Source organism: Gallinula chloropus (assembly GCF_964237585.1).
Source record: "Gallinula chloropus genome assembly, chromosome: 7".
In the NCBI taxonomy this organism is placed as follows: domain Eukaryota; kingdom Metazoa; phylum Chordata; class Aves; order Gruiformes; family Rallidae; genus Gallinula; species Gallinula chloropus.
In genome coordinates, this window is record NC_140092.1 from 5,600,799 (window position 1) to 5,627,213 (window position 26,415).

General features: G+C 39.7%; 1 protein-coding gene across 3 annotated transcripts in view; it reads left to right on the forward strand.

The window, feature by feature from the left end:
* Window positions 1-520: 520 nt before the first annotated feature.
* CPEB2 (cytoplasmic polyadenylation element binding protein 2) overlaps window positions 521-26,415 on the forward strand; it is a gene marked incomplete at its 5' end in the record, with an annotated part of 50,194 nt that continues 24,299 nt past the window's right edge. Inside the window, 4 exons of one of the 3 annotated variants that reach the window (XM_084266935.1) lie at window positions 521-2,139; window positions 4,956-5,234; window positions 16,061-16,151; window positions 24,880-24,930. In XM_084266935.1, the coding sequence (XP_084123061.1) occupies window positions 961-2,139; window positions 4,956-5,234; window positions 16,061-16,151; window positions 24,880-24,930 (1,600 nt within the window). Of the gene's footprint in view, window positions 2,140-4,955; window positions 5,244-16,060; window positions 16,152-24,879; window positions 24,931-26,415 lie in introns of those variants that run through there. The other 2 variants (XM_084266936.1, XM_084266937.1) reach the window with 2 other exon arrangements.

Genomic DNA, 26,415 nt, shown 5'->3' on the forward strand with positions numbered 1-26,415 from the left:
TGATGCATTATTCATGACGGGGCGGACCTGCCGGCTCATTACCGAGGTCGGGCGGGCGAGCGGGAGGCAGGGCTTGAGGCGTAACTGTGACGAATGTTCCGGCATTCTTAAAGGGCGTCGCAGCCGGCTCCGAGCCGGCAGTGGGGGCGGGGGTGGCTGCCGGGGGCCGAACGGAGACCCGCTGCGGAAACTGGGGTCGCCTGTGGTGTTGAGGGTACCGCCGGCCGGCCTCCCTCCGTCCCTCCCCGCCAGTGCCAAGCCTGGAAACGCCCCGCTTTCCCCCTGCGTTACGGTGTAGCGGCTGGAGGGTCGGGCCGGAGGAGTGACCGGGGAGCGGGAGGGGGGGCCTGGCGGGGGCGGGGGGGAAACGACCTGTCCGGGGGTGCTTGTAATGATCTAGCGGATTACTGTGGGTGCGACTGTCGGCGGGGAAGGGCCGTCCTACCGGGGGTCCCGATAGATCAGAGGGGGGGGGAAAGAAAGCCCTTACGAAAATAGGATTATTTATTATCCAGAGGCTCCTATAATTTTAAAGCCAGCACCGTGGGGGTTACAGCAAGGGAGAGGGCTTTATTCTAGAAAGTGGCTATTTTTCGGCTTATATAGTGTTTTGCGATAGGCGGGTGTTTAACTTCCCTCCCCCCCCCAAGATTATTAATTATCTTTGTCTCTTCAGACTCCCGGGGTGGGGTGTTCACCCCTCCGCTGAGCCGGTGTCAGGGGAGCCCCCTCCATTGCCTGGGGGATCGCAGCCTCGGGCTCCACCGTTGGGTGTAGGAGGCGCCGGCTCGGCCGGGTCCTTCCCCCTCCCTGGCAGCGGTGGCAGCCGCCTCTCATTCGTCCTCCTCCTGCCCCTTCTCACCCGCTGTAACCGGTTCCTCCGGCAGCGGCGGCGTGTCCGGTGGGTCGCCGCCGCCCTCTCTGTTCCCCTCGGCGGCCGCTGCTGCGCATCATCAAAACATGCAGGATGAGCTACTCCTGGGGGTGACACAGCAGCAGCCAGGCGGCGAGAGGCTGGGCAGCAGCCCCGCATCAGGACACCCCCCTCTCGGCCACCCCTCCTCTGACTTTAAACCCAGTCTCAGCCCCCACCAGGATTTAAACAAGCAGCAACCGCAGCAGCAACAGCCGCCGCCTCCTCAGCTGAGCCAGAAGAGGAAAGAGTTTAAGCAGCAGCAGCTCAGCAGCCCAGCCCAGCTCGGCAGCAGCCACCCCCTGAATAACCACCACCCCCCAGACTATCATCACCACCCCCCTCAGCAGCAGCAGCGGCAGTTCAGCCACCCCACTGACAAGTACCAGCAGCAGGAGCACAGGCAACAGCAGCAGCTCCAGCTCCTCAGCGCTCACCCCCCGGAGCCGCCGCGGACGGGGGACTACCCGCACCACCGGCCCCTCAGCCCCGCCGAGCACAAGGGCGGCGCGGACAGGGGGGGTTCAGAGCAGCTCGCCCCTTCCTGCCCGGGGGGATCGGTGTCCGCGGACCCCAATGTGGGGGTGGCCGCCGCCTCCAGCGTGAATCCGCCTCCGTCTCCTCCTCATCTGCAGGCGAGAGCCAAGCTGCCCCCCATGGAGTCCCCCCCGAACAGCCACTTGCTGGGCAGCCCCGGGAACCTCCTGCCCGGCGGGCTAGGCTCTGGCTTCAGCAGCCTGCAGAGCCCGGAGATCCCCAGCCCCCATCACCAGAGCGGGGGCGGCTCCTCCTCGGCGGCTTCCCCTCCTCCTCCGCCGCTGCCCGGCTTCGGCACCCCCTGGTCGGTGCAGACCTCGTCGCCGCCTCCGCAGCAGACGCAGCAGCCTCCGGTCTCCAGCGGCGGCGGCGGGCAGATCAGCGCGATGCCGCCCCCGAGCCCGGAATCCGAGACCAGCTTCTACCCGGGGATCCCGTCATCGATCAACCCCGCTTTCTTCCAGAGCTTCTCGCCGGTGTCTCCTCACAACCCCTGCGCCGGGCCCTTCAGCAGCCCCTTCTCGGCCGCCGCCCCCCCGCCGCCGCCGCAGATGAATTTACCTCAGCAGCAGCAGCAGCAACAGCAGAACCGGAGATCCCCTGTGAGCCCCCAGCTCCAGCACCAACACCAGGCGGCGGCCGCAGCCGCCGCCTTCCTACAGCAGAGAAACTCCTACAACCACCACCAGGTACCGGGCGGCGGCGGGAGGGACGGGCAGCCGCGGCGGGGCGGCAGGGAGCCCAGGCGAGCCGACTCCGGAAGGGAGACCGGGGCGAGGGGGAGCCCCGGGGCGGGGGACGGGAGGAGGAGGACGCAGGAACGTGAGGTGTGTTGGCGGGGGTGGTGGGGTTAGCTCCCTTCGTTTCGCTAGTCGCGGGAGTCGGGAGGTTTCTGTGGCCGCGCTGCCGGCGCCGGGCGAGGCTGCGCAGCGCTGACAGCCCGGCGAGACGGCGGAGGCAGGGCGGGGCCCGGCCGCGCTCGGCGGGCTGAGGGCCGCCGGCGAAAAGGGCACCTGCGCCCCTCGCTCGGAACGGGGCCTGACTGGAAGGCGGCCGTAAGGGTCGGGCCGGGAGGCGGTTGCCAGCAGCCCGCCCCACGCCCGGCCGCTGCTCCCCGACCGTTCCGGGTGGCAGGTGGCGGGGCGGCCGCTTCGGCCCCGTCCCCCGGGTTGTGACCGGCACTCGGTGCGCGTTATCCGGGGACGTCGTTTCTTTTCGGGATGAGGGGAGGGGGCTTCGTCGTATAAAAAGATCATAAATGCAGCTTTTCCTGTCAAGAAAGAGTTTTAGCCGTGAAAATACTGCCCGTTGCCCCCACGCAGTCGCCCGTAGCGAGCGCGGTGTCCCCGGAACAATGAGCCTGACAGCTCCGGCCCGTTGCTCCTGCCCGGGAAGCCTCTTCCCCAGGCTCAGACCTGCCCTCGCACCCACTGACGGTGCTCGGTTGGCTGGACACCGGTCACCGAAAGTACATTCAGCTGGGAAAGCTGTCAACGTAGTCACCTTACATGGGGTTTTGCCAGAAATTACTTGAATTTACAGCCAAAGACAGCGCTGTGTTGTGGGTTCCCATAGACCTGCTACTGCTTTTAATCAAGTGGCATTCAGATTCCGTGTTAAAATGGAAATTTGCCTTTCTTCCTGGATCGAAATGTTCATTGTAAGAGATCAGAGAAAAGCAGATCCGCGTTAATGCTGCCTCCTAAGTGCGTTGTAGCCAGTCATCTGCTCCGTTACGAAAGGCCGAAGTTATACAGGCCTCACCTTTAATTTTTGTTTCATTCCGGTTTTAAATCGTGTTGGTTTTAATCGGTAGCACTGGGTTGGCGAAGCATTTTTGCCAAGGACTGGAATCTGACGTTCAGTGTGCCTGTCCGAGAAGCGACTTGGATGCATCGTTATTAGGTGCTAGTGTTCCTTAATGTCTGTAATAACCTTCTTCAAACACATTCCAAAGCAATTTTCCAGCAGTGAGGTGTACAGGAATTTTCTCTCAGTTACAAGTTGTAGGTAAACTTTAAGCAGTGCCATGACAGCATAGCTAGCAATATTAGAGGCTTGTTAACATTTGGCATTATCTCTTAAGGTTTGTTTCACAATAAGAGTGCCTGCCTCTCCCAAAATTCCAACCAAAGTATTCAAGTTTTACAACATAATTATCTATAATTATATAGAATGGGATGTCTTCCTGATTACTTGACCAAAAAGGGCTTTATTGGGGTTTTTTGTTTTTTGGGGGAAGCGTCGTTATACTTTTATCTTTCTGTCTTCAGAAAGTTCTATTTTATTGAATATATAATGTGCTGGCATGCCTGAAATTTTTAAGTTGTTAGAATTACAAGCTGAGGGTTGCTTGCAGCCAAACTCAGAGATAAAAGTGCTGCGTTTTGACTTCACAGAAGAACTGAATTTAGACTACACGCACACCTCATTTCTGTTTGAGTAAAAGCCTTTCCAAGACCAGTCAGAAGTGAGAACACTAAATATAAACACTGTTCTTCACTGTCAGTCAGGCTCAGTGGGTCCACCTCTTGGTAGTATGACAACCATTATAGGTCACTTTTTAGCATAAATTGTGGATTAAGAATAAAAATTTACTATTCTGTAAAATCTTCCCTCTAAAGACTGCTTGCATTTTCATATTGAGGAATGTAGTGCACTTGTTAGGTACAGAAATACTTTGAACTACCTCTAAATAGAAAAAAAAATTAAAAAAACATCCTCAAAAAGCCCCCCCTCTCCCCAGATTCCACCCTGCAGAATTCTGCAGAATTCCACAAATAGGCCTGTTTGGTACTCCAGAAATTATTGGGCAGTGGCTTCAGAATAATGCATTTTGATGTAGACATGTTAAGATAGCTGCTTCAAACAGATTCTCTGTACCGTAATCAGTGCTCTTTTTGCTCTTATATGGTAATACTGAGTGATACCCATAATACTGGGGGGATTATTAATCTGCCATCTGACTTTCAATTTTTAAATTTCTACTCACTGTAGTGAAATACTATGGTTATAGGAAAAAAATTACTGTTATTAGAATAATTATTTTTATCTTAATAATTAACAAATATACCTCTCTGAAATTCTTGTGTTGCTTTTCCAGAGATCTTGCTATGTAATACCAAATAACATATGATTAAATGATCTCAGGGTCTTTATAACATGGTTTTATACCCTGGAAATGTTCACTGCATAGCTTTAAAGAATACTACTAATTACTAAAATAACCTAAATTGCCACCCAAGTACCACAGGAGTTTTTTTTGGGGGGGGTGAAATGGGAATTAAAATTGGGTTTTATGGTGTTGTAGTTTTTACCTTGCCTCAGTAATGAATTTATAAGTTACCAGGATAGAGTAGTTTACAGAAATTTCTGTGCATCGATTACTTGGTGGTTGGTTGGCTTTTTGTGGGGGTCTTCTATATTTATGTATTTCCAAAGCAGAAAAATGTTTCCAGGACTTTCCAGGACTTTCAAAATAATATAAATGAATCTTTCTTTCTAGCCTCTTCTGAAGCAGTCACCCTGGAGCAATCAGAGTAGCGGCTGGAGCACAGGAAATATATCCTGGGGAGGAATGCATGGTAGAGACCATCGTAGAACTGGAAACATGGGAATTCCAGGGACTATGAACCAGATCTCTCCTTTGAAGAAGCCCTTTTCTGGTAATGTCATAGCTCCTCCTAAATTCACTCGCTCCACTCCATCACTGACACCAAAATCGTGGATTGAAGATAATGTTTTCCGAACCGACAACAACAGTAATACTCTCCTTCCTTTGCAGGTAAGGGTGGTGTGTAACTGCTGTGTTCATAGTCTTGTGTAGCATTTTGGCTTCGCTCATTTTAAAGGAGAAATAAGCAGTGGTTACAGTCCTGGTATTTGGCTTGAAAATTGCATAGTTCTATATAACATCTATATATGTTATATATGACATATATATAATATATATTACTTATATATATAAGTAATATATGTTATATTTTTAAATTGCAACTAACGTTTTCAATGTATCTTGCAATATATGATTATTGCAGTTAATTAAGAATTTTGACCATCAAGAAAGACGGAAACTGTAGTTTCTGGTGCAGTGATAGAGCAAAAAATCCAACAAGTATTTTCTTCCTATAGTAACGCCTGTATTCTTATAAATCCCTTTAAAACTCAGTATTTGCGTGTCCTTGCACATAGGCTTTCTTTACTTTTGTAGGTGGCTCTGAGTCTTTGTTGTGTCTGCCTTTTACTGGTATTCTAGGCTGACATTCACATGTTCGTGAGATTTTTTTGACATTCTGGTAACTTTTATGTCTTGGCTGGAAGCCCTATGAATTATTAATAAGTATTAAACAGGAGGATGTGTCTTAGAACTAAAGATTGGGGTCTACCTTCTGAGCTTTGCTAGTGACATCTTATGTGACTTTAGGTAAGTCACTTAACTTCAGCCTTGGTTACCTGTTGATTAAATACTATTTTTCCCATCCCTATATTCATTTGGTCATAACATTTCTTGTTAGGGGAGACTTTTATCTTTGGATCTCAATTTCATTTGGTATTCTAATAATTTCTAGCTTTTGCTTTTTTAAGTTACTGAAAAAGCTTGGACAACTTACTGTAGAAACGTGTTTTAAAATAGAAAGATTATTTAATTAGTTCTGTACATTCCTTAATTTTCGTTATCCCTCTGTCAGTTTTGTTTGTTGTCTCACACTGAGCTACTATATTCCAGCAAAAGTAAAAATAGATAATATGCTGGGAAAATAATTAGAATGTTCCTTTATCTCCACATATGGCTATTATAGTCGAGTTTTGTTAGGCTTCACACAGAGTAACTTAGAGTTTAATTTGCGTAATTGTGACCGTATTTGAGTTTCTACAGCTGCATTTGCATCAAGTAGCAAACTAATCCTTCTGTAGCTGTAATAGTGGCAAATGGGTGCTCCCTAGGACCAGATTTCCCACTAGACTTCCTCTTTTTCATACCATATTACGGTGGAGTTCTGTTTGGCACAGCAGGCCATGTCCCAGCTCTATCCAGGTGAGCTCTGATACTTGCAGTGTTCTTGAGCCTAATGGTGACTTTTGGATCTACTGAAGTTCTCCAAGTGTATGCGTTGGACCTGAAAACTTAAGAGGATTTACCTTACTGTGAAGACTTGATCCATTAAGAGCCTCGTTAGCTGGAATATCATAGTTGAATAATTTTTGTGTGGGTGGAAAGATGGGGGAAAAGGTGCCATTCTCTGCATATTCAACCTGATCTGTTAAGGAAAACAGATGACAGATAGGTAATGCTTTGCGGTGGAGCACTCCAAGAATAGTTGAAAATAAACACTGACATGGCTGCTGAAGATGTTAGCCTAAGGAACAGGCTTAAAAATATTAATGCCATCATACATCGAAACTTCAGTGACGTATGCATGGGAATTCACATGGAGCTAAGCACAAGTTGTGAATATATTTACTCATTCAATATGCCTTACAAGTGAGTATGACTATTACTTTGAACTTTCAGAAGCTTCTACAGCAGTCATCTAATACAGATGAACTCATGTCTAAACAAAAGTCTTGTGCATCCAAATTATAATCTAAATTTCTATCTAGTAGGGTAGGTAAAAATCCTTGCAATTTAATTTTATAATAAATTAATGTTTCTTTAGGAGTTTGAGAGGGTGTTGTGGGATGGTTTTTTGGATTTGTATTCTGAAGAATGTGTGTCAAAGTTAGAAAGTTAGTTTGTTGTTAGTCTTATCTGTGAGCACCAGAGCCACCACTTAAATTTGTCTGGCTCTATGCAGTAGATATACCTATGCTTAAATCTTCTTTACATGTGTGAAGTTGTAGTTGCAGAACCCAGTAAAAATTATCCTTTTTGAAGGACTGCAGTGTATCCTACTGCTATTGTGGAAACAGTAGATGTTTCCATAAATGACTTTGCTACACTAAAATTGTGTTCTTATTTTTCAGTTGGTATGCTGTTGTTATATACTTAATTTCTTGTGGTAACTTAAATTTTGCAGGTTGTAATGAAAAAGTAAACTAGAGCTTGGAGCTTGTGCTTCGTTTCATCAGGACTTGTGCTGGCAATTGTGATCCTGTCAAACACCCATCTTGCTAATTTGTACTGTGCTTGTCTCCTTCCATAAAAGGCTGAGGTATTTAGATTGAGGATTCTTAAAGATACAGTAGCAGTTTGAGAAGATACTTGAGAAAAGCAATAATTAAATTTTGTGCCATTTGAAGTGTGTTGCACAAAAGCATTTGTGTGTACGTAGAGGTTACAAGCATCCGCAGAGCAAGCACATCTTAGTGTGTGAGTTGAATACACACTTCATCATTCACAGTTTTAAAGAATACTTCTCTGCATCTTTCCTGTCACAGTAATTCTGTGTGGCAGGGGACAGAGCATCTCTTCTGAACTTCAGCTAGCTCAGGTTTAGCCAATGAAGACAGCTTAGAAAAGCCAGTGTCTTCACTGACTAATTTTCTGTAGGTCATTAATGCTCTGCTACCATTTTGTAAAATGTTCTATATTTTTTGCTAACTCTGAATCCAATTTAGCAGTGTCAGCTGCTCATCCGGTTTCCCTAACACATGTATCTGATGCAAATGAGCTAAGCCACACAGGAATCATGCACAAATTCAAAATTCTATGAATTTTGGGGGTTTTTTTGGTGTTTGCATTGCTGGATGGTCCCCGGTATAGTACTGACATCAATTCTGATGAAATTAATATTCCTTGGCATTAAACTAATATACCAGAGACAATGAATGCCATTACTGATAACTGAGTAAGTAATTATATGTATTACTTAAAAGGGATGAAAGCAGATTTGCTGTACTTCGTAGTTAAAGCTGAAAAACATCCCATGTGAAGTTGAATCCACAGTGGCCACCTTAGTTACAGGAAAACTGCTTTTGCTGACAGTGGTTATGTAGGGCATCTTGCAGGGGAATTTTCTAAAGTTGAAGAGTCTGTTTTGGTTTTAAACAAAAGTAGCTAAGTATCATGGAGATGGTGATTAAAATGTGAACGAATTAACCAATAGACAAGCTTTTCTTATGTTAATAGGTTTTTTCCCCCTCCAGGTTTTTAAGAAAAACAAACTGTATCAGTTGAATTTCTTTCATAGATTAAATTGTCTACAAGTTTAAGTTCTGCTAAACTGCTTACACCATTCGAGGTACTTCATATAGGGAAGGAATTGTTGCCTTGTACTAGAATCATTAAGAAACAGTTAGAAACATTGTCAGGTATTCACACTGTCTAACTTAAGCATTTAATTGAGAAGCCTACTTCTCCCTCCTTAGAGAGAATCTAGGTTCCTTATTTAGATAATCTAATTCTCTAGAAGAACATAACCTGGCACCACTATCCATATACAGCCCTTAGGATACAAGTTTAGGCACTAAGTTACATGCCATGAAGTTAGGCAGTGTGAATATTCGCTCTTATTTCCTGATCTCCAGCACCAATTAAAAAAAAAAAGAAAAAAATGCAAAACTAAAAATATGTTTCTAACCCCAGATACTGGTGTGTTTTGTTTGGGGTGGTTTCGTGGGGTTTTTTTCTCCCCCCAAAAAACTCACATGCCTCAAACATTTCTGTGACCAAAATGCAAGCACAGAAACTGGTGTTTTACATATTAATATTTTTCATTTACATTCCTTGGATGAGATGTTTCTTTCTTTTTTTTTTTTAAATTGCAGTTTCTGCTAACCCTATTTTGATTGCAAGCTTAATGCTTCTGAATATCTTGCAAATAAGCTTACTAAAGCCTATTATAATAGTTTAACAATACACTTAGTGTTGCACATTTCAGCGTTTAACTATTTTCATTCTAGTACAGACACTGCCTTCCATGAATATGAATATAGTTTCTGTGTCTCGCTCGAGTTCAGGAAATGCCCTGCATGTCTGGGTGTTTTTCACCTTGATTTGTCCTTCCCTATTTTGTTCAAACAAACAGTACCTGTGACATTCATGGTCCTCAAAGCTGTTGGTTATTATTCTGCGTTAGAATATAGCTCTCCAGTTGGGGGTTTGTATGGTAAGGTACTGTCTTTCACAAATGCAGATTTCCCTTTTTTCTATTTATTTCTGAAGTGTGCTAAAGCTTTCAAAGCAAACAAAACAGAAGGCAAAATGAGTTTTGAGACTGTGTGTCACAACAGGTGTTAGTTTTAGATATTTTATTTAAACTGCTGTCACATTGCTTCTGTCTTACAGTCACTTCCATTTGGATGATTTCAGATTCTGAATAGGACAATTACAGTGCAGATTAGCCATTTAAGCTGTGAAGGTACATTTATTAATCTAGATGATACGCATACCAGTCAGTATGAGATGAAGAGCAAGTTGCTAAATTTGGGTTCTTGGTGCCATATTTAGACTCACAAATAGGTGGCCTGTTTCTTCAGAAGTACTCGTGTTAAAGTGAAGGCATCGGGAGTATCTAGCTGCTGAGCAGTTCGAGTCTGCAGACTAGTGTAGTTGTCCAAACACTGGTTTATAACCCAGGCCTTCTGAGTTTATTTTTACTAAGGCAGTAGCTGCAATAGGACAGTATCTTCAGGATTTTTAATGCAGTTGTTTGATTACCTGGGGCTGATTAAATCGCTTACAAAACCAGATACTTGTGTCTGCGTACTGTCTAACTGGACAAAGCTCTCTAATGCCATAGCTTTAACTTCAGGATCAAGACGTTTGAGTAGCATTGGGAGCTGCAGAGGTGAAAGATTCAAAGGAATCAGTTATTAGAAAGTTTGTGGGGCTTACCATAAAAATACTTTAATGACTTTTTATGGACTAAGAAATCTCCCCTACAGTTAAAATTTGCTCCAGTTACATGTTTTGTTCTATTAATGCAAGTAAAAATCAGAATTAGAAAAATGCAACCAAATATTTACCAGCTGTGATAGTATAGTGATGGTGCATACATCAAGTAGCATATCTGACCTCATTCCATCTGTCAAAGCCCATTTATTCTTTACATCAAAACAAGTATCTATCCAAAAGTACATATACCATATGGTCTGGTGTATTTTCATATGAGTACTTCGGGCTGTATAGGTAGTTTTAGATTGTGAAGAGGGTAAAAAAAAAAGAACCCAGAACAAACCCAAAAACCCACCCACCCAAAAAGAACCCACAACTTGAACAACTTCCCCTCAAATATCTAGTTGTTCCCTTAGTTATTTTGTTTAAGCTATTAATATACAAATCTTCTAGATTTGCCTCAAGTCAATCTTCCAAGCCCTTCATCATCTCCATAAAGTGTCTGTTTTGTTTCCAGTTTATGAATGTATATTTTTGAGCTTCAGTACTGCAGTGTGGAGACAGTACATGCTGTTGAGATTTTTTTTTTTATTTATTTTAAAGGCTTATGTAGCTGGGAAGTAGGTGTGTCTTTGCCACGGGACCTGTTCTTGGTGCATTTTAGGCTCAGTTTAGCGAGTTTGTATAGCTGATTGTGTTATTTCCACTTAAAAACTTCTATTGTCAGGTTGACCGTTCATGGATGTCTACCAGATAGTATAGTTCATCTTTACCACTAATGACACCATGGAAAGTAACGGGGCAGTTCCAAGCCTTCCTGCTTGCTTTATAGAGGGCTAAAATTGTATTTGTCATAGGTTTTCATAGAAGTTTCCCATTTACACTATTCACGGTTTCAACAAAGGGCTTCTGATGATAGTATGTCTTTACTGAAACGAGAAAGACTTGATCTTTAGATGTTAACAAAGATGATATTTTAGAATTTATAATGTACTTCATTGTCAGGTTCTTACTGTTAACACTACATACTGTATTCCAACTACTTTTTAAAGTCTGTGAGTACTTCATTATTAAATCAGCAGTCACTTTAGTCTTGGAACAAATTTTTATTAAGGTCAGTTTTAAGGTGAAAAAAATGAACTGTTAACTATTTAATTTGGGAAGTGATTTTTAAAAAGTTTCTTTAATGAAGCTTTTTAAAACTTCAGTTAATTCAGCAAGGTCAAAGCTACAAAGCTGTGTTCAAAAAAAGGGTAGATGAGATATTTAGGGATATGGTTTAGCATAGGACAGGAACAGTTGGACCCGATGATCTTAAAAGTCTTTCCCAACCTTGTGATTCTGTGATACAGAGTTTTGGGGCCAGCAAAGGCTATTACTTTAACTGGAAGCTTTATGACTGTTACGTTGTTCTCAGCCCCCATCAGATGGTCCTATGTTAGAATATGAAGGGACATGTGAAGGAGCATATTTTAAAGATACTTGTGTCTTACTGAATTTAATACCCATGTTAGAAGTCTAATGTTTTACTTCAAGTTGCCCTACTTATCAGTAGTTAAAAATCACGTGTCCAAAATTCAAAGCTGTTTAACTTCTTAATTACAAACATCTACTTCTAGTGTTTGTGGTTAAAGATTAGCAAAATTGTATTCACTTTTTAATACTTTATGTCCTTGCATTTGCTTTATGTGTAAAATACATAAGCTTTGAGACTGCACTGAGTTTCTGCAAATGCTCAGTCAGGATAATCTTTGCATAAATTGTGTCGATATATTTAGAAGTCCTAAATAGATTGTTCCAAGAAAAATCATATGTCTCACAATTTAGTGTTGGAGCTTGCTCTTCAGAGAAAGCTGTGTTCCTCCCATTCATTCCACATTTAGATGTATGGGGGGAGGACTTTTGAAAGGCGCACTCTGTAGATGTGTTTCTGCATGACATTGTCAGAAAGTCCTTCTAGCTCTAAGTGTATTTTACAGTTAGGATATCTCATGCTTCTCCTTTATTCTGTAAATTTGCAAAAATCATTATCAATTTTCTGTAAACTTTCTTACGTAGTCTTAGCTTCTGAGTTGATGTGGCAGTTTGTCACTTAGTCATGTACCTCTGAATCTGTAAGCAGTTATACCAAAATCACATTTTCAATTCTGCTGTGTAGGAATGTGAATTGTGTTAGAAAAGGTAGGTCAAGCAAGATTCAAATGTTTATGCAGTTAAAAAGAAAGAAAAAGCTGCTGTGAGAACTTGTACTGCTTGGGAGAAATTTAACCATTTGTCTCTAGGGGAAGGAAAATACTTGTGACATTCCACTGAGATACAGACCTTCTAAACAGCAAGAGTTGCTTGCTTCTTAGCACAGGACTGGTTCGCCCCAGACATGAGGGAAATGTAAAATACTTTACAGGAATTCAGCCTTGACAAAAGGGACTTTTGAAGTCAGGATGATACAAAAATAGTATTAGCATATACACTTATGTATCAATGCCTTTGTTCTAGTGATTATCTTTAGTTTCATTATTTCAACACGGTTGATAAGCAGTTATCTTCTAAAACAACCTGGAACTGCCTTTAAACCAACATGGAAATAGTTCTAATTCTTGGGACTTTTTCCATGTTGGTTTAAAAGTAGTTCCAGGTTGTTTTAGGAGATAACTGCTTATCAACCGTGTTGAAATAATGAAACTAAAGATAGTCCCAAGAATTAGGACTATTTCCACATGCATGCAAAACTATCTAAACCAATCCTGTTCCGAGGCAGTACTTTTCCAGCTTGTCCCACATATTGAGGGAAATCACAGTGGAAGTTTTCTTACCAAGTAGAGTATGCTGTAGTACAACTGTCCTGTCTTGAGTGGTTGTGGATTTTTTTTTTCTACAACAGAACTTTCTAAATTCTGCTTTGAAATGAAAGCTTTGCATTTGCATAGATAACTGTGCTCTTTAAAGATACAATACACGTATTTGGGGGGCAGAAAGCAGTGTGTTAGCATTAGAAAGCCTAGTTGCACAAAGGTTTAAAATTAACCTTGTATCCGAAGAATTATTTACTCCTTTTCGAGCTAGTTAAATTGCAGGTAATGTTGCTTTTATAGCATGTAGTTCATCAGGGTGAATTGGAATAGATGTTAAAAGTTGGAAGCACTGATTACTTAGATACTGCCCAAACTCACAAGTGGGTAGTGAGCTAGCAAAATGCAATCCACATATTTAAATCCTGCTTTACTGTATTCACAGCACTTCTGTATTGTGTACGCCTGTTGCACCTTTCCACTTCCAGTAATGAAGTAATACAATTCAAAGAAACAAACCTCTTATTTTAGCTTTATAGACTGGAAAGGTTTAAAGAGGATGGGGAAAGTTTGTATTTCTCCTGTTTCCAGCAGCACAAGACCTTTCACTTTGAATACACAGAAACTTGCAAAACAACATGATGCAAGGGTGAAGTTAACAGTCATTGCATCATGTCAGCCAGTGAGGCAGTTAGCAAATGAATCTCAAATGCAAGTATTGTGTTTTACTTTTCCATTTCTCTGGAAGATCCACAACCAAGTGGGCTAGTTCTAGATCCAGACCATGATGGAGCCCTTTCTTCCAGGCTTCTGCTCTCCAGAGCAAAATTAAGTCTACAGAAATGACCATTTGCCAAGTAATTGTGTTATTTCAACCTACATGTATAGAGCAATGATCAAAAAATATAAAAACCGTTCATGAGCTTGTAACAAAGTGTAACCTGTACAGTTCAGTCCTGTTTTTACCAATGTTAGTTCTTTTTCCTTGTCAGCTACAGATGTAGCAAAGCATATTTGATGTTTACTTGGCATTGGCTTTCAACAGTGCTTACTACCTACCAAGTCCTGACGTCAGCTGAACTTAAGACTTCATTAGAAATTCTGGTACCTTTTGACTGCTAGGGGACAGTAGGGAACAGATCTGGTGTTGTCACTGCTCACACCTTCTATAGAAAACAACTCTGCTGTGGTAAGCAGGTTCTTTTCATCGTGCTATTGAGAAACAAACCCGTAGGGACATGAAAGCAGATTAGTCATTTGAGTTTCATTCGGCTGCTTCCCTGGACAGCTAAAGAACTGAGCAAAAGCCAACCAGTTCCAAAGTAAGGCTGCTGTCAACTAAAATAGTACTGGTGACTTGTTGGCAATTAAACTGGACTAGATCACCTTGGAAGGTATTGGTGGTATTTGTTTTGGGACATGGCAGGAGACAAGTGAAACCTGTTGGGTTTTTTTTTTTTTCATTTATCATTAAAATTATCTAAGGACCTCCAAAAAGAAAATAAAGGAGTCAGTCAGATGAACATGGCAGATTGCTTACCCAACAGAAAGCCAGGAAGTCTTTATAGTTGTTTGAGGGGGAGGGAGAACTGAGCTGAAAAAAAGGCGGCTTCTTAATCCCAGTGTTGTATCAAGTTGACTAAAGTTTCTGTGAACAATGAAAGCAAAATCTTAGTTTCATCATGTCTTGTTTTGCAAAGCTGCTGATAAATCACAGTTTCTGATGCATGGAAAGCCTGTATGTCAGAGCTTGCTTTTTCACTCCCCAAACACAAACAATACCTGCTCCCTGAGGGATGGAGTCTGACATTAAGCTATGTGTTGCTGAACTGCCATGGCATGTCCCAGTGAGTGTGGGTTAAGTACCTTCTGTCCCCATTATATGTTTATGAAGTGGATGGCTGCATCTTTAGTAAATTTTAATGGTCATGGGGTGTGTGGTCTCTTTCATGGTACTCTGTTGGATAACTACAGAGAGACCACAGTAAAATTAAGGCATGTTTACAGGATTCCTTTAAGTGCAATACAGTCCAGGCAGAAGCCTTGCAAGGTTTTACGCAAACTATTTTCCATCCCTGAAGGTCTTCCAGAAAGACCAAAGAAGTTAGAAGTAATCTTTTTTCTGTTTCTGTAACTTGGATGTATTAGAAAACATGGGAGGAAACTATATCATAGAATATCCTGAGTTGAAAGGAGCCCGTAAGGATCATTGAGTCCAACTCCTGGCTCCACACAGAACCAGCCAAATCAGAGCAATGCCTTGGTTGAGCATAAAATCAGTGAAAGCACTTACTATTTATTACAAAAAATATCTATAACTTTCAGTGAAAATATTTGTAATACATGGTAACTCTCCTTAATCTTCCTGAGTGAAAAAAAAAATTGTTCCCTATAAGGCTGATAATCTATTAGTAAGCTTTGTGACATTTTCTATTCATAGTTTAGCTTTAATTTCCCAACCTTTAACTATTTAGCTCTGACCATTTGTAACTCAAGTCTTTGTATGCAGAGGGTCTCAGATTAGTCAGCCAGAAGCCAGGAAGCACAGTCTCTGCAGAGAGCTGAGGGCCCATGTGAGGTACTTAGCCAAGCACCAAGAAAATGCTTTCTTTCATATGAGGTGACTGTCCTCCTTGTCCTGTAGTTCCCCACCTTGCTCACTATTTAGCTTCTGCATGAAATGAAATTGAGCTCTTACAGACATCAGTCTCCTTCGTTAAATAGCCTAATGCTTAACTCTGCTGTGGATCACTGGAACTGATTCAAGCAGTTCCTCAGAAGGAAACAGGCAATCACAGGCTATCAAAGTGCACACACAGAAGAGTTCTTCACAGTGCATCTATAGTTTTATATTTGGATGCTATTAACCTTACTGTTAATAACAGCAGGTCTTACTGTTAATAAATTCAGGTGTATCGTATCGTTGTCCATCTCTAGAGTGTCTGAGCATACAGCCTTTAGCAGGCACCTTTGTCTTCCTATCAAGTTTCCTGTTAAAAAGTACAGAATTTGTATTCCAATACTAAGGATTTTGTTCTCTTTTAGGATCGAAATAGAATGTATGACAGTCTGAATATGCACTCTTTGGAAAACTCCCTTATTGACATTATGAGAGCAGAGCATGATCCACTTAAAGGTATGTTGTTATGCTAAATAAAAAGGGGTCATCCATTCTGCATATTTGAATTACTACTGATTGCTAATTTAGAATCTAGGTTCATACTAAAATAGAAAATTATTTTCTCAACTCACATCAATTTGAAGCTGGGTTTTATTGAAAGCATTGGTTTACAGTTGTTTAAAACTTAAGCTTGTAGTGTCTTACTAGGTTTTTCTCCCTCTCCCCTTCATCCTTCCCTCCTTCTCGCAAAGAAACTCATAGTTAATTTGAAATTTACTTGTCTGCTATAGGAAATTCTACCTCAGGTTGTGAAGACATACTTTTCTGTTAGAGGTAGCCAAAAGAGGGTGGGTGTGGATTACCACTGCTGGTGTTAGCTGGTTAATTTTCCCTTTCTTTGCAGTGGAAGCTGAAAAGAAAATTATGTCCACTGATAAATTGAGGTTTTGTCCTTTAAATTTTTGTCAAAGCTCCTGGAGAATAATTATGCCTCTAATTGTCCAGTTTCTGTTTGCCTGAAGAAGTTCAGAAATACACTTTGCTTTAGAATGCTGCTGCTTCTTAACCTGCTCAGCTGTGTTCAAACTATTTGGCCACAGCAGTAAGCATATAGCTAGTATTTGTGGGTTTCAACATTAAATTTTCTATTCATTGTACATTACCTCATTCTTTTGAATTCTCTTTTTCCATACTTATTCTAAGGTGGCATTCACTGTTGAACTTTGGGGCTGGAGCCCAAGCCATTTGATTTGGCCTGATCAAGTGTTACTTCATTTGTGGTGTTATAAATAGACTAACATAATATAACTTTAAAATTATCCGAGACTTAAGGTTGCTTTGCAGATCTTAAGTCTTAATATAAAAGCAATTGAAAAAACAAAAAAAATTTAAAATATTACTTTTTATATCAATATTTACTCCCATTCACTCTCCTTTTCTAGAGGCTTCTGTATTACACTAGCAGATAAGGATTTGTGTGCTTCTAATGATGTTCCTCCTCTTTACAATGGAAACTGAAATTAAGTTTTCTTAGATATTCTTGAATCTGATCTCGTTTCTTATTACCTACAGAGAATTAATTGCAGTTTTAACAATTTTATCATTTATGTCCTTTATTAAATTCAGTTTCTGTCCATTCTGCATGTTTACAAAATATTACTAAGTAACTCCAAGGGTTGAAACCTGTGCAGTTAGCCCCGTGGTAGCTGCTGTGGGCTAAAAGCATGCATATGTCATCAAAGGCAAGAGGACTAGTTAGATCATTCCTGTTTCAAAGCGTTGTTGCTTCAATTTTCCACACCCATGCAGTGACTAATACTACTTTGGTTATCTGAACCCCAGTGCACTATTAGGAAGGATATTAAAAGGTAAAGCTACTGTTAGGCATAAAAATAGAGAACACAGATCTTCAACCCAATACACTGACACTGGCGCCTGTAACGTTCCTGAAAACCAATTGGTTTCTTCACCTTTTCTATACACACTGACATGACAAATGGAGGTGGTGGCTCTGTTCCCCCTGCCATCTCACTGTTCTCATTCTGGCTTCATAATGCAGAAGCGTTCTCAGAGCCCCAGCAAGCACAGGAAAGACCCAATTTTTATTTTCATTCATCTCTTCGTATTTCATTATGAAACTACAGATGAAAATTACCTATTTCCAGTAGTAATTTTTCAGCAAGAAGAAGAAAAGACAAAGATTTATGAGACTTTAAAATGAATTGGGTTCATAAATGCTTTTGCAAAACTCGGTCAAGTTTCCATAGTTATTCTGAGCTTTCTAGGGACATGAGTATATGGGTTCAGTCTGCGTTAAGAGATCGCTTTTTTAACAGTTTCACCATCGTTACTGTTCCAGTGAAAATTCTGCGAAGGTTTAGGTTTGAACTGAACCAGATGGAAGCTATAGATAGTGATGAATTCAGAGGAAATCCACTTTTTTGTTCCAGTGCCAGAGAACAATGCACACGCCGACTGAATTTTAATAGAGGAATTGTGTGCTGCTATTGAAACCGGTTACGATAGGTTTCTTTTCTCTTTGGAAGTTGTTATTTCAGCTGAAACAGCTACATTATTAACAGTAACAGATGAGAAGTGTTCCTTACTGGATGAAAATGGGAAAAAGAGATCAGTCACATGCTAAAATATATAGCCTTTAAGTTCCTCTCTACCCCTCTACTGCCTGTAGTCAGCATTAGTTGTTTCTGTAATTTCCTAGCAACTTTTTTTCTCCCAGCAAATCATGAAACACTAATTTTATTCTTTCAGTCTCTGTGGCTTTTCTCTTCACCACAGAAAATCTGACATTTACTTAAGAACCCATCATATTTGCCTGCAGAATACACAGCATTAAAAATATTATTATTTATTTGTTGTTAGTCATTTATAACATAGTTTGTTATAACTAAAAAATATTTTGTAACTAGAGAATATTTTTATGGCAAGTTGTTAAGTAAATCTAAACACACTAAAACAATGCAGCTTTTACATCTGACCACAGCAGTAAAATGAAAGTCCTTGGAATTTTAAGCACGTGTTTCAGATTTAGCTGCTTACACTATCTGGAGTATGACTAAGCATCTTGTCTCACATTTTGTGCGCAGAACAGACACTGTGTGCACTAGCTCACAGCTTTAAGTTTTGCCTTTCAAGATCCATTTTAGAAGTCAGTCAGATACCACCCCTTTCGCTTTCATGAACTTGAGAAAACTTTATTTCAAATATGATTCACTGAAAACTAACTTAATGCCTGCCAGAAAATTATTTATAGATACATAGTTTTGCCTTCACTTAGGCAAAGTTTAGTCATTACTGCAGACATGATCAAAATGAACAAGTATTTTTTAGCTTTCAATAAGACATTTTTTCAGGGTAGCTTAATAGGGATTAGATGCTTGACTTCACTAGTTATTGCAGCAGAAATACTGATCATATTAAAACTAACCTTTCCCATGCATCTTTCTTGAAATGCATTTCATAATAAGACATTAAGTAATGTTTAAGATTACCCCATCCAATCAATGTAATATAAACTGAAGCTAAAATTAGTAAGAGGTAACATAAACTAATTCATTTTTACATCACTGTTCTTAAATACCCTTTTTATTCTTCTAATGGCCCTTAAAACTATTTTGAGAGAAGTATTAACAATATTGATAGACTGAAATGCACAAGTGTTGGTAGTATAACTCTTTTCCAGACATACCCCTTGTGTATTTGCACTTGTTTCCTCTTCTCATCCCAAAAAATGCTTCTTGGTGTCAAGATGCAGAAAACCTGGATGCTAGATCTTTCAGAAACATGAGAACAAATATGTTTGGGCTAAAACAATTTATGGAAAAATCATAGAGGAAAGGCTATATTTTGCATGGAATATGGGATACAATTGAGAAGCAGGTGATTTAAGGGAATTTATTATCTGTTTTCAACAACTTTCTAGTAAAGACTGTGTTAATTTCCTTTTAATTTAAGGGCTTGTCTTTTGTAAGGTAAGAGTATTGATACCATACTCACTTTACAATTAATTCCTGTTTCCTCACCGACTCTCTTAAAACGCTACAAGCTGGATGCAAGGCAATGCTGAGCTTGAATTAGCCATAGCTGTATCAACAGGAGTAACAAGAAGGAATACTAACTTTAGGCTGAATTTTTCTTCTCTTTCTTTGTGAGGGACAAACCAGATTTTTTAGGAAACTTTTTTTTTAATACTTAGTAATTGATAAAATTAAAACTATTATTTGGCTTGTCAGTGGGTAAACATAACTTGATGCATTTTGAAGTCTGTCTTGTTTTTTCTTGGTTTTGCATTTTCCCCTTTAGATTGGTTTAGTTGAGAGCTTTTCATCTGTACTCTTCTTTCTTTCAAAAGCAACCTCTTGGCACATGCTCAGTGAAGTAAAAAGAAAAGCTCTAGTGACTCAGCAGCACAGTGGAGAACACTTTCTTTCTTTGCATATAACTTATTTTCAAAGATAACTTGTTTTATTTTTGTGTTATGAAGTTCTAAGGTTTAGAATTATGCAGTTGCTTCAGAGAGTAATTCAAGTTGTGCTCAGAAAAAATTTCTGGAGCTGAACGGAAAAGTATGGAAGGAAAAAATTTGCTCTCAGTCATATAAAAGGCTTTGAAATTGTACATACAGATTGTTTCCTCTTTCTGTCATAGAAACTTTTTATTATAAATAGAAGATATTTAGGACTGGTAGACTGATTTATCTAAATAGATAAACTATCAGAGACAACACATTTGGCCTCATTATGACTTACATAATTCTTACACAAGCGTTTGAAAGTGTAGTGTCTAGGCTTTTTGTAACTAGGTGTTGTCCAAACATGGGCTTGTGCTGTTGTCTTAACAACACTGATTCAAAAACTGAGCTTTCTGAAACTGCTGCAATCCTCAGCCAGTCGCTGGTCTGTCAAAGTAGTTTGGGAAAAGATTAGCTTGGAACCTTTTTTCTCTTCTAGTCAGGAGATGCCTTGAAAAAAGGAAGATGGAAAAGGAATTTGTGGCTCTCAGTCTTTCAATTCAACCACTTAAGACTTCTTTAAAAGGGGCAGGAGAATAGAAATATCAGACTTGCAAAATTGCAAGTCAGTAACACTTCAAGTGATTGTTATACTGAAATCCAAATGTTTAATATATGGGGGATATGGGAGTTCCTCCAACAATTTAGCTAAATAAGAATAGAAAGTATGCATTTCCAAAAGTAGATAAGAATTTGCCTTAAAATGATAAGTAAGTACAACAACATTGGTATGCTCAGAAGCAGCTTACAAAACAATTTAAATTTCCATTGCACATATTAGTAACATGAGATTACAGAAATGTCACTGAGCCTAGATTTGTTACTCTTTCCTCATGGTTTGGATTACCAAGACTTTTAACTGGATTTAGTGGATAAACTGGCCCACCAAAAAGTATCTGTAAGCTTTTTATTTTTTTCTGTCCTTAGGGGACGAGATATTGAGAGAAATACACATTTAGATATGGAAGAGGGGGCTAAATTTAGTAGAACTCTAGTTGCACAAGAAATGTCAAACATACCTCCTTCTACTTAACAATACTACTTTGAAATTACCTGTAATTTGTGAAAATTAATCAGCAGTAACATGATGAAGTTGGAAGCTCAGGTTTGCACAGAGGAAATATCTGTAACATGATATTTTATAATACAGTACTGTGCTATTAGGCATTGTGTTTGTTCCAGATAGCAGCACACTGCTAACTTTGGATGCTATAGAGCTACATTCTGTAGACAGCCACTAAACTGCCTACTTTTCATTTCTCAGGAATGGAATGCATCTATTAATTAAATATTAGATATTCACTAACCAATTTGTAGGTGATGTTAAACTAGGAAAGCATCTCGGTATATTACTGATACTTCTTTAAGCAGGCGGAGGGCACTGGAATTGCTACAATATCTATTGAATGGTTTATATGATTATAGATTACTAACATTGAAGTAGGATGGGATTGGGTAGGATTTGTGGTGAGGACAGTTCTTAAAATGGTACTTTTTTTTTTTAAACACATCAAGCAGTGTGCAGTGAAAATAACTGAAAGTAAATAAGTGTGATAGAAGCAGAATAAATTGTTAGAAGATGATACTCTCATCTTCTGTATCTTATCTATCCGTATTTTAAGTGAGCTTTAATATTGTATGTCCCTTTATCTGGAATAATCTGTTAAAAAATAGTGTGATTTTAGCTCTGACTTGCACCCAGTTCCATGCATGAAGTAGTCTGAATTTCTGTATGTCATTAAATTCAGGTGGACAGCCTAGAAACACTGCATTTTGCTTCAACAGATTAATCTGAAGGATAAGAACCTAAATTAACATATCAAATAGCAGTAAATGTATTCTGAAAAAGTAAGCAAACCTTCTGTGTTAGAAATGTTTTTAAGGTTGTAAGTCGGAGTACTAGACAATAGTAGTAAAGTGCAAGTATTCAGTTCACCAGAATGCAGCACTAGAAAACAGGATTTAACTGAAAGAAGCACCTATATAAGACATAAAAGAAGTAATTGGTACAGCTTAACACATCCTGAATACTGTGTATACTCATTTTCCTTTCTAACCTCAAATCATCCATTATGTGAGCTAGCAAATTCATCTCCTGAACGGAGCAAGATTGGGTTTCATTCTGCTTGCAGGATGCACAGGCTTTACCCAGCAGCAGTGGGCCCAGCTCCTTAGTGGGCTCTCAGTGCTACTTAGAGGAGTGCTTTATTACTGCAACTTTCTCATTCAGGCACCTATTTTTCAGCTTATTTGTAAAGCTGTGGGGAAAAAAAAAAAACAAAGGAATGCAGAACCAGAGTTGTAAATCCAGAATGTACTGTCTTCTAAGACAGTTTTCCTCTCCAGGTGTTGACACCAGTGGGCTTCTCTCTCCTGACCTCTTAAATCTGACCTTTTCTTGTGCGGTGATTACTTGAAAATACGTCCCTCTTGTCTCCCTTACTGAATAGGAAAAGGAGATAAATGTATACAGACAGGGAGAAAAACTGTCACCATGGAGTTGAGGAGGTTCAAGATGAGATAATCTTTTCTCACAATTCCTATTGTTACTCTGGATAGATACAGCATTCTGATTTGCAAGAAACAGCTCGTATTATTGCAAGTATTTCTGTGGTGCTGTATATAAACATGATGGTGACAGTAGATCTTCATAAATCCTGGCTGTCAGGCAAATGAATATCACCTTTATAGACCAAAGAGCTAAGTAAAGCCAACTGACTTGTTACACACCAGGCTGAGCAAACCAGTGCCAGCTCCCAGACAGCAGCACAAGGATGCCCTGTGCCCGATGCTTTTGCTGTTACACCAGCACATGTTGCCAGGAGGGCAGAATATTTATTTTCCAGTAAACATTAGGTATAGCTGTAAATGTTCTGTGTGACAGAAAATGTCTTGCATGTTAAAACTGGACATATTTAAGATAAGGAGTGTGAAGACAGAGGCTCCTGCAAAGGTTTTAGTTTTATCTTGCCTAATCCTGCTCAGAAATTCTGCAAAAGTTAAGACAGTGGTATCTTTTTGGGTGGCATTCATCAGCACTTTTCTAGGATGGAGTTCTTGTTCTTCACCACTTTCTCCATACTTTCAAATTTCAAACCAGAGTTCCTACCTTGTCACAGGTGTTTTGATACCATCCATTCTTACAATAATGAAATCTGGGGGAAGAGAGATAGTAAATGACTGTATGACAAGCTTTTTGCCCTAATGCCTGTAAGTAATAAGGCCAAATGAAATAGCCTAAATGATCTTCATCTTGCTATTTTGAAGCTCTGAGTGTTCAAGTCCATAATGTGTTGGGTGGGGTTTTTTTCTATAGTTTTGGTAGAATGTTATCATGTTGTGTACCTAGAGGGGAAAAGCAAAATTAAACCCCAGAGATTTTCAGTAAAAAAGTTCTTTATTTAACCCCAAAGGTGTCCCTGGGGACACAGAACTATGATTTTGAGAAATTTACAGTCTTGAAGCTAATCATATGGGCTTACCAGCAGTAGGGGGAAAAAACCCCACATAGTGCTGATTTAGTTTTCTATCTTTTTTTTTTTCTTTATTTTTCCTTTTTCCACTGTGTTTCTTTCTTAAAAGAGTGAGCCTTCTTAGGGTATGACAGTGCCTTACTAATACTTACATCTTGCTGTCCATCTGCATATATATTCCCTTTTAAATCTCTGTGAGTTATAAACACCCATTGCTTCCAGACTGGATTCTTTTTTATGCCTCCACAAACATTCTCGTTTCCTCCAAAAGATTTAAATGTTTAGGTTACAGTATTTTTTTACATATGCTTATGGATTATAAGCAAGTAAGTATGTTTTAATAGCAAGATAGATGGAAATTTAGGTTTTGCTCATTAAAGCGCACTTCTTCCAAACACAGCAGCCATTGTAAATGTCACTCTAGGTCAGTGTGCACTACTGGTATGTTTGCAGCTTCCTGTAAACAGAAAAGTCTCCTTTAATGAAAAGGAATTTGTAGAGAACAGATACTTCAGCTGTGCATTTTAAACCATTCATTTAACTATTAAGAGTGTAACATGTCACCATTGCAGTAAAATAAAATACTTGAAAAATTCTGACATGGATGGGAGGTTTTCATGTCATTTTTCTTCAGTGTAAAATGTTGAAAATGTTACATACTACATTAGTTTTCTTAATTCTGTAGCTAAACCAGTACTCTAGTTTTGCCAGACTTACTGAAAAACATTACGTACAGTGATTATATGTAATATACCAAGATACAGTCGTAAATTGGTTAAGAACATTGTAATGCCTTAATTCCTGTTAACATGGTTTTTTCTTAAATGGATTCAGTAGAAAAGCTCTGAACCATAGAAATGCCACTCTTGTTAAGCAATGTGCATAGTACAGTTATTCACAGTCACTATGAAAGAGAAGACTAAAGCAGTCAGCACTATTTCTGGGTGTCATGAAACAAAAAGTGGCTTTATCCTATTGGAGCTGATCCCAAAGCACATTGCAGATCTTATGACCAGAGAATTAAGGTTAAGTCGTCTGTTCTTGTCAGCTTTAACTTGGGTCAAGGGTATTGTTGGTTAATGTGCTTGGAGTTAAATATTAGCTCTTTATTTCCCTTAGGCAAACTGGAAATATAGTTTATATTTAAATGCTAAGCAGTGATTTTTCATTATTTTTTCTAGCATAATAGCTAAAACCTCTGTGTTTGTTTTGTTTTGTTCTTTGGTTTTTGTTTTCCTTTAAGGTCGCTTGAGTTATCCACATCCAGGGACTGACAATCTTCTGATGTTAAATGGTAAGTGCTAATCTTATAACAGTTTCTAATTATCTCTAGCTTAGCTTAAATCTGACATGTTGGTATAAAATTATACTATTAAATTCTGTTATTGAATTACTTGCCTCTAGTCTTCAACACTGATGGGACTGTTGCCATTTTTCTGAATTGAATGGCAAGAGCTAATCTTGCAACAGCCTTTCATTATATCTAGCTTATTTGAAATCTGAAATGCTCATAACGATGCACTATTCTTTTTTGTTCTCAAGCAAACCAATGGTGTGTTCTCCACAGATCTGCTAGAAAACTGTTAAACAGAAACAAGGATGAGAAAAATAAGATGACCAGAAAGGGATGGGTTTTTATCATGTGCAAATAAAGGGTGAACTAGACACTTTCTGTTACACTTATGTGAAATATTTTTAAATTTTTATTGAGGTTTAGGGAACTGGCTTTGTCAAATACATTTCTAACTGTAAAATGTGCTGAAGTTAGAGTTCATGTTCACGTTCCTCTCCCAGTAGGTCAAACTTCATGAACATCTGCTACTCAGCGAAGGCATGAACTTTAGCCTTTGTTCAAGGCTAAAGAAGGAAGCAGAGCTTGGTAATCCATCTAAGTCAATAATAAATCAGGGTTTTGCACACAAATGTTTTCTACATTGGGGAAAATTACAGCTGTAATGCCACAGCTTCTCTAGATTAGAAAAAGTAGAAAGTGGTGTACAGACGGCAAGTACACTTTTATCATTGACTTGATGAGTCTAAAAGTTACCAGTAAAGACTTAATTATTAAAAAATGCAACCAAAATGGCTATTCCCAGTTTGTGGTTCTGTGGAGCTCTCTCTTTTTAATTGCCTTATCTTTCTGCACAGTCATTTACACTTGTGCAAATGAATATAAAATGTAAAAAATACTTAGTTTCTCCTGTGTAACACTGAGTAAATGTTTACAACTTTTAAGGAAATTCAGGTTCAGCTTTGTATCCAGTAAAGGACAGGACAGCACAACAGACATTTGAAGAATTAGGTCCTTTTGGTGTTGAATTGTTTTTTAAAATAATGGAGTATTTTGAAAGTGAAAATAACTACTTAACTATTGAGATAAAATTAATGTTTAGCCCACACAGGCCATAATCCTGATTCCTGGTCAGAATTTACATTGAATGGCGATGTGCTTGATGTTACAACCTTTACAACAGTTCACATTCTGTATTTATCCACTACTGCAAGACATGTTAGGCAGGCTGGTTTCTTGAGGTGGCATATGTGCAGTTGTCATTGTCTGGTGATTTATACTGAAGTGTTCAATGGGAAGCTATTAAAGCTAAGCAACCACATGAGCAACTGTGAAATATCTAAATGCAATCAGTGTAAGAAATTAATAATTTTTCATCAGCTTGTTTTACTACTTAAAATGGTGAGTTTCTCTTTTTTACAGTTCTGTGTGCTAAAAGAACACGTGGGAGGCAATGTTACTATATCGAGTATCTAGGAAAAAAGGGCT